The sequence below is a fragment of the Camelus bactrianus genome, chromosome 19, assembly GCF_048773025.1.
Source record: "Camelus bactrianus isolate YW-2024 breed Bactrian camel chromosome 19, ASM4877302v1, whole genome shotgun sequence".
NCBI lineage: Eukaryota > Metazoa > Chordata > Mammalia > Artiodactyla > Camelidae > Camelus > Camelus bactrianus.
The window spans coordinates 36,137,291-36,149,810 of NC_133557.1; the positions used below are offsets into that span (position 1 = coordinate 36,137,291).

The window sequence follows — 12,520 nt, forward strand, 5'->3', positions numbered from 1 at the left end:
CTGTCCTCCGAGGCAGGCTGCGGCCTGGGAGAGGACAGGCCGCCTCCCCCCGTGCCACCAGGAAAAGACAACAGTGAAAATCCAACCCCGCCTCGCCGCCCCGTTTGGACCCAGACTGGGCCCTTTGCCTCCAATCTCTTCCCAGCCCAGCTCCAAGGAAACACAAAAGGCAGAATCTTCGGGGGCCGAGGGCAGAACCCCAAGAGTGCGTGCGTAGTGGCCCTGATCGCCCATGACTGGGGAACAAATAGCAGAGCCACATTAATGTGAGGAAAATGTCACTTTACTGAAAAAGAAGGAAACATTTTCTCTGCAAAGCTCTGTGCACCCAGATAGATTTTGCTGAGTTTTGCTTATGTTTAATTCCACTGAAGGTATTTAATTGTTTTGGATTTTCCCTCTGAAAATACCCTGGCGTGAAAATCAGTTTTTTTTAATAGAGTACACATGAATAATAAGTTGTGCTGAGGACAGTGGTTAGAGTTAATCAAGTTAGTTAATCAAGGGGAAAGATATTTGGTGATTTTATGTTTGTGACTTTAAAAAAAAAAAACCAAAAACCTCAGACTGAAAAAAGAAGAATATATATAATGGAGTATATTTTGAAAGTTCTCACCCTCGTTTTAAAAATGCTAACTACAATAAATGCAAGTCCTGAAAAAAGTTAGAAACCTTAAAATGAGTTTATCTAAAATTTGTATATATCTTTCAGTCGAAAAGTAACTGGTGTTACTTCCTTGCTCTTTTGAGCGCTGCTTGATATTGCTGATGAAATTAGAAGTGGAAAAAGGGATTCCGGGACAGCTTTGGCCAGTTTTATTTTCTAATCACGAATCCCATCTGGATTGTGGAATAATGGGGGGGGGGAGCTCGGCCTGCCATCCCAACTGACTGCAGGGTATTTGGCCTTGCGTGTGTAACAGCCCTTTCATTCAACAGATAACAGGGAGAGTTAGTCACCTTGTGAATCCTTTAAAAATAACACCACCCATAATTGTAAAGAGGGCGGGGGGTGGGGAAGTGGTGGTGCAAAAACCAAAACAAAACCCCTGCCTGAATGCAGCTAATTCAAACAGGACTCTGAATTAAGCCAGGAGAATCTATTGAACACTATTGAAATACTGAGATTCAATGGATCCGTTTCCTTTTCTTTATTTGTGGTTTCTAGTCTTGCCAGCGAAAATGAAATCTGCTTTCAGACAGGTACGGTCAAAACAAATGAACACTTGAAATGTCAAAGTATTAGAAACTAATTTCATAACCTAGGGCTGGGGAAGAATGAGGCGGCCGGCGCTCACGCACACACCAGCAGCAGCCACGGACCGTGCACTCTTGCTCCTGGTCGTGGGTTTCAGTCGTCTTCTGCGTGAGTTTATTTCTCAGAAGCTGCGCGCCCGCGGGCATGTGGACATTGAGTCGAGAAATTAGCCTTCCTCTTAGAAGAGCAAAGCGCCACCACTTTGCGCCGCTGCGGCCGGCCTTTACGCACTGCGATTCCGGGTAGGGGTGCGTGGCGTTGGGCTGGGGAAACGCTGGGCGCTAATTTGCCTCCTCCAGGGGAGCAGGCGAGAAGAGGGAGCCCAGACAGGACCCCTGAAGTGTCCTTCCCAGGCCCCAGGCGACTCCTCCCCTTCCTGTGGGGTCCGGGCCAGCGCTCTGGCAAAATACGGCGGCCTTTTTGCCTCTGGTCCTCGAAGTCTCCGCAGTGGGTTCTGCCTCCGGAGCCGGAGGCCGCGGGCGCTCTAAGCTCTCCCGTCCTGCAGTTCTAGGCTGCTGTCGGGGAACGCGTTGGGGTTCACTGTGACCCCGGACGCAGGAGTTTAGCGCCAGAGAGTTGCTAGAAAGCACGAAGCTTGGAAATAAGCTCTAAGGCAGGGAATTTCGGCCAAGGAATTGCCCTGTGGGACGTCGCCGGCTCCAGGCAGCCCCTAAGCTCCTGAGAGGCGAGGACAGGATGGTCCGAAATCTCACCCCGCGGCGCGCGGCGCCTTTGGAGACGCGGGAGGCGCGAGGGGGCGTTGTCAGCGCCCTCACGGCGTCCCCAGTAGGCCGCGGACCCCTCTCCCGGATTCGCAGCGGCCTTCCGGGCCCTCGAGCCACCGCCCGGCCTGAACTGCGCGTCACCGCCGCAGAGCCGGCCGCCAGGTCCCGGAGGGGCCGCACCCCCGTGCGCCGCGCGCGCCGGCCCGAGCCGGAGAGGCTTTGTGTTTGCAGGAATGAGGGGTGATGGTGTCGGGCCCCGGGGCACGCGAGAGACACGCGCAGCCCGCCGCCGCCGCCGCCCCGCCCGGCCCGCTCCGGCCTCCGGCCTCCGGGCACCTTCCGGGCCCCCGCCCACGGGCCGTCGCCTTTGTTCAGCACATTAGCATAAAGCTGCCACGGATCTCCCGTTTAAATAATTCCGCACAAAAGGACAGAGCATGAAAGAGAGGGACGAGGGCGAATCCGCGAGGCTGCGCTGGCCGCCGGGCGCGGGGAGGGACCGCGCTCGAGCAGTTCCCTCCCCTCGAGTTTCAAGTGCCCCCGGCAATCTGCTGCGCGCCCATTATTCGCCGGGGCCCACGGGGTGGCCGGCCGCCCCTTTCATCCTCCCGAGTGTGCCGTCGGGCCGCCGCATGCTCCTTGAAGTGCCCTCAGGGCTGTTTGTTTTCGCCTTGGGTTGGACTGTCTGGACCCGGGAGGGGGAGGCGGGCTAGACGGTCCCGGGTCTGAGCGACCCGAAGGGTGGCGTGGGCCGAGAGGGCGAATCGAAGCCAGAAAATGTTGGAAAGTCATAACCAGGGAATGATGCTGCGAAGAGCTGGGATGGCACCGAGCAGACCGGGGTGGCAGGGAACGTGGGGCACACAGGGGGAGGTTTCCACCTGGGAGGGGGCGGCCCGGGTCCCTGCGCGCCCCCGTCTCAGGAAAGGACGCAATGAAGCTCCAGTGAAACTGACCAGAAAGGCCACGGCGACCCCGACCATCCCCTGTCCTCGCCCGCCGCAGGGCAGACGGCGGGGTAGCCAGGCGTCTGGGGCCACAGGGGCGCGTGTCCGCCTGGGCCTCGGTCCTCCCTTTTCCCCTCTACCCCCCCTCCCCCGGTCCTGTGGCCACTCTTGAGTTTGGGTGTCGGTGTTCCCCCTCCTGCCCTCTTTTACTCCCACCCCACCTTCTTCTTTCTCCCACGTATCTCTCTGATTCTCCCCTTACCGCCTTCTCTGCCCCCCCTTCTCTTTCTCTCTCCCCATCTCTGCCCACCCCGTGCCTCCTCTCCCCCTTGCCTGTCTTCTCTTCCCATCTTTTGCGCCCCTGTCTCTCTCCTCCTCACAGTCTCGCCCACCCCCTGACCCTCTCCCCCTCTGACTGCCCCCTCTCCTTCTTTTTCCTGTCTCCGAGTCCCCTCCTCTCTCCCCCTCCATCCCCTCTCCTTCAGGGTTCCCCCCTCTCCCCTCTCCTCTCTCCCCCTCCCTCCCTCTCCTCCCTCTCCTCTCCCCCTCTGGCTCTGCTCGCTCCCCGCAGGCCAACGTGTGTTATTTTATTTGTCTAGAGAGAGCCTATTTGTTCAGTGATGTGTGGCCTCCTGGCCGCCTGCTTTAATGGGGGACGCGGAGGCTGGTTTCTGTGGGTATTAGCATACAGCTGCCGCGCCGCTCAGCCCGGCCCGGCGCGCACTTTATCCCAGCCTTATCATCACCTCTTCTCTCAACCAGAAAACAATCAACAGCTCCTCACACAAGGCGACTTTCGAGCCCCTCTCCCAGTTCCATGGCGCACCCGGAGCCGGGTGCGCCCGTGCGCTCTCCCTGGCTCTCGCACGGGCGCGTGCACACGCGCACACACGCGCACACACGCACACACCCTCTTCTGAGGGTCAGTATTGATTGGCTGGCTCCGTATTTTATCCTCCATGCACTGTTCCTTTTCCTCTCCCACCTCCCCTTCTATTTTTCGTTTGCCTTCCTGGGACATTTGGGTGTGACCTAAGGAGCTGGTTTTTTGGAAAGGAGGGGGCCACATTATAGTACAAACCCACACGTGTCAGGAGAGCATTAGGGCCTCTACGCGCATGGGTGCTGCGTCTGCTGTGCGGGAATAGCACGTGGGGAATTTACCTTTGGTGTTTTCCTGTCAGTAGTCTTTGTTGAAAACTATAGACTTCCAAGAGCTCCGGACTCCCGGGCTGACCGGCACAGGCGCAATGTAGGGGGGCTGCACGCGTCCTGTCTGTACAGAAGCTCTGCCGGGGCGGTGGAGGGAGGGCCACGTGTTGGCCTCTCGGAAGCTCTTTCTTTTGCCAGGGTTTATGATCCCGGAGGAGTAAATGCCTTTATTCTCCTGAAGCCCTTGAAACTGCCATTTTCAAGCTATGATCAACTCTTGGGTTGTCTCTTATTCTTAGAAAAGTTGTTCCTTGGTGATAAAATGCTCAAATCTGCACGTGTATGCTGACATTTCCGTCTAGCTTCAGGAAATTACTCACACTCAGAATGTGGGACGCTGATTAGTTACTTCATCCAATTCTAGAGTAGATCGTATTCTAGACATTTTCAAATCTACCAGGATACTTAAGACGACTTTTAAAAAGCAGCAAAGGAAAACTTACTATAAATGATGCATGATTTGATGTTAAGGTTGGCAGTGTCATTTGGGGTCACTTTTTTTTTTGTGACCAGAAGCTTTTTAATGGTAGTACTTGGTCACAGAAATTACTACTGTTGATCCTCTAACTGGTTGTTCTGTTCATCTCCACCCAAGGTCCCAGGGCCTGTCACAGAAACTCACTGTATTTGCCAATGAATCTGACCCAGGGCCTCTGGGGCTGGGAGAGGCGGTGGGGGGTGGTTAGGGAAGGAGAGTTTCTTGACTCATTCGCAGGCCCTGAAATACGGTTCCAAGTGTGCTGGGTTTGCAGGTCGAAGAGGGACCAGCAGTGATTGTTCCCCACTCGTGTTACACAGTCTGTACCATATGGTCAGAGCTGGGCCTACCTTCGAAATGACCCGTGCGTTTCTGTAAAACATAACGTGTGAAGGAATGAGTGGAGTTTGTTCCTTGCCTGCCTTGGGAAAATCGGAGTCCGATGTTCCAGAATGACTTTGTCATTGAGAAGCAGCAGTTTGTTAACGGGCGTAGAATTGCCCTGCCAGCTATGACCCTTCCCCGAAATAGCTGTGTAGTCACTGGAATTGTGCCAACTTTTGCTAAATGTTAACATAAATACAAAAAAAAGAACAAAAACTGGAATTATGTCCACAAGAGGCAGTCTGAAGCCCCGCTGGTCAAAAACTCAAATTGTATCACGCTATCTGCTAAAAGAGGTCCAAGTAAATGAAAATAGTCTTGTGTGTTGACCCTGAATCCATACGGTTTTCTAGTAGGCACCTAATTTGCTTTATTTTTAAGAAAGAGGCTTCTGACTCACATCACAGGTGACACATACCAGAGAGCCCCCATGCAAAGCAACAGCACCAAGGGTCCAAGGAGACGACCTTGATTAATTTCCCACTAAGGTTTTCTCATCTAAAACCCGTGTGTGACCCTGTCTTGCTCTGCCAGATTTTCGGTGCTTTTATGCCTGTGATCGGGAACAGGAAGTAGAAATCCAGGGGCTGTGGTAGCAGCCTCCTCATTTCAAAAGTTCCTGTAAACTTTCCTAAGCCATCAGTGATTCTGATGTTGAATTACAGAGTTATTTACCATCATCTGTTTTCACTATTTTCCATCCTGGACACACCGTTTTCTTTTCTTTTTTTTTTTTTTTTTTTTAATCGCCCTCCGAGTATGACGGGGTAGACGTGTAAGGGACTCACAGGACTTTTCAGGAAACCAAGCAGAATCACGCCCAAGGTAAAGACAACGGTACGATCCCACTTTATTGCTAACATGCGTGTCTCTGCCTGGGAGCACGCCTGGCGTTGGTGGAGCGGCTCCCTGCCCCAGGATCGAGAGGCGCCGCCGTGCGCCACCTACTGGGAAGATAGAAAACTACAGGCAGAGGTGGGCGCGGAGGAGAAAGGACCAAACCAAGCCGGTGTCCGATGGTGCAGCCGGGCTTCAGAGATTTCCTGTTCCCACACAGCGCTTCCCCGGGCGACACGTGCGGAAACGATCACGCGGAGACGGCGGCCGCAGCTAAATGATGCCTGGCCACGCGTACATGGGCAGGTGGTAGTGATTATAGCGCAGGTAGTCAAGGATGCTCCGCTCCACCAGCGGCTTGTAGATGCTCTCCCGGAAAACTCGTTTGAGGTACGTCCTGGGCTTCTCGGGCAGGTTAATCTCCTCATCTTCCATCTGCCGGGCTAACTCTTCTATGGAAGGAAGGCTTTCCCCCTGGAAAAGACAGTGAGGGGCCAGAGACCGAAATGACTTGGACTTAATGCCACAGTAAGAGGGCAGGTTCACTAAAACTCCCTGACGTTGATCTTTTTTTTTATTGGTTAATTTTTTTTTTTTTACTATGGTAAGACACACATGATGTAAAATTTACCACTTCAACCATTTTAAAGTGTACAATTTAGAGGCGTTAAGGACACTCACGTTGTTGTGCAGCCGTCACCACCATCCACTTCCAGGACGGTGTCATCCCCCCCAAATTGCATCTGTTTATCTATTTTAACCACTAACTCCCCACCCGCTCCTCCCAGCCCCTGGCAACCACCCTTCCACTCTCTGTGTCTATGAATTTGACTATTTTAGGCACCTCACATAAATGGAATTAAACACTATTTGTCTTCTTGTGATTGGCTTACTTCACTTAGCATAATGTCTTTAAGGTTCAGCAAGGAGATTGATTTTAAGGTCTTAATTTTCAGATAAAAATTACCTGTAGAGCATGCTTATCTTAAAAATAAGAAAGGAAGCGATTCAACATTTTTTGCATGAAAACTCCTAGATGGTTTACTGTATCTGGTTACAGTCCCCAAGAAATAGGATTTTTAAAACCCTAGAATGAATTCTTAATAAAGTCAAATGTCACTGATATCTTAAAAGATGAGGCTAAGAGAGAATAAAGTTATTTGAAGTTGAGAATCATATGCTGTACATATTTATAATATTTCCCCAACATTTTAATATAAAAATATTCAAACCTAGAGGCCAGGTGACAGAATGGGGCAGTGTGCAGCTGCACACGCACCACCTGCCTCCCGGGCTGACCTGTTGCAGTATCTGCTGCATGAGCTGTCCGCCCGTCTGTGGGAGGGTTGTTAGGAAGAGCACTTCACCGAGGTTTGTGTGCCTCCTGAACACCACGATCATTGAAAATTACCCTAAGGGAACATGGACTTTGATGGTATATTTATTTGAACTTCCAATAATTCTTTTTATTTTTAACAGAAAAAAAAGGTGGATAATTTGCAGAATTCTACTGGATCCTTAATTTATTAACAGTAAGAACTTACAGAAGGAAAAATATATTCACACTATACAGAGACATAAGATAATTATCACTTGGTTATTTAAGCAAGACACAACCAGGTGTGGGAGGTTATACACACATCGCTCGGAAGAACAGTCAGTAGGGGTCCAGGACTTCATGCACTCAACAAAGACAGTGAGAGAGAAGAAGGCAAGTGGTACCCAGAACTAAATATTAGAGGTGCTGAAACATTTGAGTCCCTGAGCATATATGCGGTATATATGAGGTTGGTTCTTTCTCCCTTAATCTTTCAGAAAAATTGTATCAAACATAAACATTGAATTTACAAAAATTATTGAGGATTTTGGGCTCGTCTTGTGTGATGCTATTCTAACATTGGGGTAAATGGTGTAAAGTCACAAAATGGAACTTTTAAATTTACGCAAGACAAATACTGCTCTAGATTAGAGAAGGATTCTCGTGCATTTGCCTCTCCCGGGGTGGCTGCTCGCGGTGTGACCACCGCCCCTCCCGGCCGGCTCACCTGTGAACGGCTCACCTCCTGAGGCCTCATACGTGACCTTTGGTGTCTGGCTTCTTTCATTTACCTTAATGTTCTGAGGTTCGTCCCCTTTCTAGAATGTACCAGTACTACACTGCTTTTATGGCACGTGAAGTTTCCCTTGTGTGGAGAGACCATATCTGGTTACCCAATGGTCCACTGACGGGCACTGGGGTTCTCTCTTCCGTCTTGTAATTCTGAATGGTGCTGCTATGAACAGTCATAGGCAAGTACTCATCTGGACACTGATTGTCAGGTCTTTGGGGTGTACACCTAGGACAGCAGTGGCTCGGTCATATGGTAATTCTGTCTGTAAGCTTTTAGGAACCATCGAACCGTTTCCGCACAGCAACTGCATGATAATTTTACACTCCCACCAGCAACGTGCAAGAGTTCCAGTTTTCCCACATCCTTGCCGATGCTCATTATTTCCTGTTTTTTTTTCTTTACGGCAGCCACCCTAGTGGGTGTGCAGTGGTATCTCACTGCTGTTCAGCTTTGTCTTTCCTTAATGATTAACGGTGTTAACATCTCTTTGTGTAGACGGGGTTACTTTGGACTCTTGATTTTGTTCCACAGATCTCTGTGTCTGTCCTTGATTCACTGCCATACTGTCCTGCTTACTGCTGATTTGTATTAAGTTTTGAAATTGCAAAGTGCGTGTCCTTCAACTTTTTTTTATTCCCAAAATTGTTGTAGCTATTTGAAATCTCTTGCATTTCCATATGAGCTTCAGGATTGTGTTTCCATTTCTAAAAAAAAAAAAAAAAAAAAAAAAAATACCATGGGGATTGTTATAGGATCGCCCTGAATCTGTAGCGTGCTTTGCATAGGGTTGCTGTCTTAGGAATATTAAGTCTTCCAGTCCATGGACACAGGTGTCTTTTCATTATCAAGGTCACCTTGAGCTTCTTTCAGAAATGTTTCCTGCTTTTCAGTGTACAGATCTTGCACCTCCTCCTTAAATACATGCCCAATTGTTTTATTCTTTTTGACGCCATTGTAAATGGAATTGTTTTCTTAACGTCACTTTTGGATCATCGATTGTAATGTCGACGACTGACTGTTGTGTGCTGGTGCACACCCCTGCTGACCCCATCTACTGTCTCTAACACTGTTTTGTGATTCTTTAGGATTTTATTAAATAAGATTATGTCATTTGAGAAAAGAGACAGTTTCCCTTTCAAACGTGGATGCCTTTTATTTCCTTTTCCTGCCTAACTGCTGTGGCTAGAGCTCCCAGTACAGTGCTGAATGGAAGTGGTGAGAGCGGGCATCCTTGTCTCATTCCGGGTCTCGGAGGAAGAACTTCCAGTCTTTCACTGCTGAGCATGCTGTTAGCCGTGGGCCGTTCATAGATGCTCTCAATCAGGTTGGGCCAGTTTCCTTCTATCTCTGGGCTTTTTAGTGTTTTTACCACGAGACCATGTTTGATTTAGTCAGATGCCTTTTCTGCATCAATTGAGAGTATAGCATTTTCCCCCTTTCATTTTAGGAATGCTGTGCATTACACTGATTAATTTTCATATGCTGACCCACTCTTACGTTCCTGGGTCATGGTACACAATCTCCTAAATATGCTGCTGGATTTAGTCTGCTGTGTTCTGTTGAAGATTTCTGCATCGAAATTCATAGGGACGTCGTTCTGTAGTTTTCTTTCGACGTCTTGGTCTGGATTTGGTATCAGGGCTGTGCTGGCCTCACAAAGGGGGCTCGGACGTTTCCCTTGCTCTTCTATTTTATTGGAGAAGTTTGAGAAGGACTGGTGTTAATTCTTCTTTAAGTGTTCAGTGGAATTCATCAGGGAGGCCGCCCGGTCTGGGGATTCTCTGTCAGGAGGGTTTGGATCCCTGACTCGGTACCTTTACAAACGATAGGTCTGCTGAGATTTTCTGTTTCTTCTTGAGTCAGCTTTTGTAGTTTGTGTGTTTCTAGGAATTCGTCTGTTTCATCTAGGTTCTCTATTTGGTTGGCATACAACTGTTCATAGCATTCTTTTAAACCATTATTTCTGCAAGAAATATCCCCACTTCCATTTCATCAGGAATTTGAGTTCTTTTTTCTTGGTCAGTCTAGCTAAAGGCTTATTAATTTTGACCTTTTTAAAGAACCAACGTTTTGTTTTGTCAATTTTCTCTGTCCTTTTTCTATTCTCTGTTTCATTTATCTCCACTCTAATGATGATTTCCTTCCTTGTGCTAGCATTGGGTTTAGTTTGGTTTTCTTTCTCTAGCTCCTTAGGGGTAAAATTAGGTTATTGACTTGAAATCCCCCCCGTTTTTTCAATGGAAGCATTTACAGCTATAGATTTCCTTCTGAAACCTGTTTTCACTGTGCATCACATAAATTTTGGTCTGTTGTGTTTTCATTTTCATTTGTCTCTAAGCATTTCTAATACCCCATTTGATTTCTTCTTGGAAATCAAGAAGTTGCTTAAAAATCTGTTATTCCATTTCCAGCTGATTACCAGGCTCATTTCACGGAGGTTGGGGAATATACTTTGTATGATTTAGATCTTTTAAAACTCACTGACACTTATGTCACAGCCTGTCCTGGAGGACATTCCATGTGCCCCTGAGAAGAACGTACATCCTTCTGTGGGGGAGCGGAGTGCTCTGTGCACAGCGAGGTCTGGCTGGTGTACCCTGCTGTTCAAGTCCTCTGTCTCCTTATTAATCTTCTATCTGGTGGTTCTATCCATGACTGAAAGTGGTATTTCAAAGTCTCCAACTATCATCTTAAAACTATTTTTCCCCAATTCTATCAGTATTTCCTTCATACATTGTAGGGTTCTGTTGTTGTTCATACATGTTTATAATTGTCATATCTTTCTTAGAGGACTTTGAAGGATGATTTTGACGATAAGGAATTTCACCTTGGCTTCAGCCACAGCTAACTGCAGTGCCAGTGGGTTTATAATCTGTTCCCATTTTCACTTACACAAAAGGACTTCAGATGTCTTAAAATGATTTTTTAAAAAAATAAACACTATACAGGTTTATAATCTATATATGACTTACACTGAGTCATAGGTAATAGTTTTTTATTTCTTTCTACACATGTGGAGGGAGAGGGAAATGGATAAACAGCTTGAGGACGTCATAGTTAATAGGACTGAACTTCTGTACTTCCCTGAAGGTAAGGTAGAAAGTGAAATTCAGTGGGTTACATCATCTCAGTATTTGAGAAAAGGAATTGTAATTTTTGAGTGAAGGCAATCTGCTTTTTTTTTCTTTCTTTTTTTAAAATTGCAGTATAGTCAGTTTACAATGTTGTGTCAGTTTCTGGTGTACAGCATAATAGTTCAGTCATACATACACATACATATATTTGTTTTCATATTCTTTTTCATTATATGTTACTACAAGATATTGAATATAGTTCTCTGTGCTGTACAGTATAAACTTGTTGTTTATCTATTTTATATATAGTAGTTAGTATCCGCAAATCTCAAACTCCCAATTTATCCCTTCCTCCCCTGGTAACCATAAGTCTATTTTCTATGTCTGTGAGTCTGTTTCTGTTTTGTAAATAAGTTCATTTGTCTTTTTTTTTTTTTAAGATTCCACATATGAGTGATATCATACAGTATTTTTCTTTCTCTTTCTAGCTTACGTCACTTAGAATGACAATCTCCAGGTTCATCCATGTTGCTGCAAATGGCATTATTTTATTCTTTTTTATGGCTGAGTAGTATTCCATTGTATAAATTTACCACAACTTCTTTATCCAGTCATCTGTTGTTGGACATTTACACTGTTTCCATGTCTTGTCCATTGTAAACCGTGTTGCTATGAACATCGGGGTGCATGTATCTTTTTGAATTAAGGTTCCCTCTGGATATATATGCCCAGGAGTGGGATTGCTGGATCATATAGTGAGTCTATTTTTAGCCTTTTGAGGAATCTCCATACTGTTTTCCATGACGGAAAACAGTTTGTTTTGTTCTAGTGTGAAAAATGTCCTGGGTAATTTGATAGGGATAGCATTAGATCTGTAGATTGCTTTGGGTAGTGTGGCCATTTTAACAATGTCAATTCCTCCAATCCAAGAATATGGGATATCTTTCCATTTCTTTAAGTCATCTCTAATTTCCTTAATCAGTGTTTTGTAGTTCTCCACATGTAAGTCTTTCACCTTCTGGGTCAGATTTATTCCTAAGTATTTTATTTTGGGGGATGCAATTTCAGAAGGGATTGTTTCTTTACTATCCTTTTCTGATATTTCATTGTTAGTGTAAAGAAATACAACTGATTTCTGTATGTTAATCTTGTGACCTGCTGCCTTGCCAAATTCTTTTATCAGCTCTAGTAGTTTTTGTGTGGAGCCTTTAGGGTTTTCTATATATAGTATCATGTCATCCACATATAGTGACAATTTTACCTCTTCTCTTCCAATTTGGATCCCTTTTATATTTTTACTTGTCTGATTGCTGTGGCTAGGACTTCCAATGATATATTAAATAGAAGTAGTGAGAGCGGGCATCCTTGTCTTGTTCTGGATTTCAGTGGGAAGGCTTTAAACTTTTCACCATTGAGTATTATGCTGGCTGTAGGTTTGTCATAAATAGCTTTTATTATGTTGAGACATGTTCCCTCTATAGTCACTTTGGTAAG

The 12,520-nt window shown here is 46.6% G+C and overlaps 1 protein-coding gene across 3 annotated transcripts in view; it reads right to left on the reverse strand.

Moving 5' to 3' along the window:
• Positions 1 to 5,830: 5,830 nt before the first annotated feature.
• The window catches only part of CFAP61 (cilia and flagella associated protein 61), a 257,175-nt gene continuing 250,485 nt past the window's right edge, over positions 5,831 to 12,520 (reverse strand). For 2 of the 3 annotated variants that reach the window (XM_074347804.1, XM_074347803.1), the window contains exon 27: positions 5,831 to 6,315. In XM_074347804.1, the coding sequence (XP_074203905.1) occupies positions 6,115 to 6,315 (201 nt within the window). In that variant the 3' untranslated portion in view covers positions 5,831 to 6,114. The remainder of the gene's footprint in view (positions 6,316 to 12,520) is intronic. The other variant, XM_074347805.1, reaches the window with a different exon arrangement.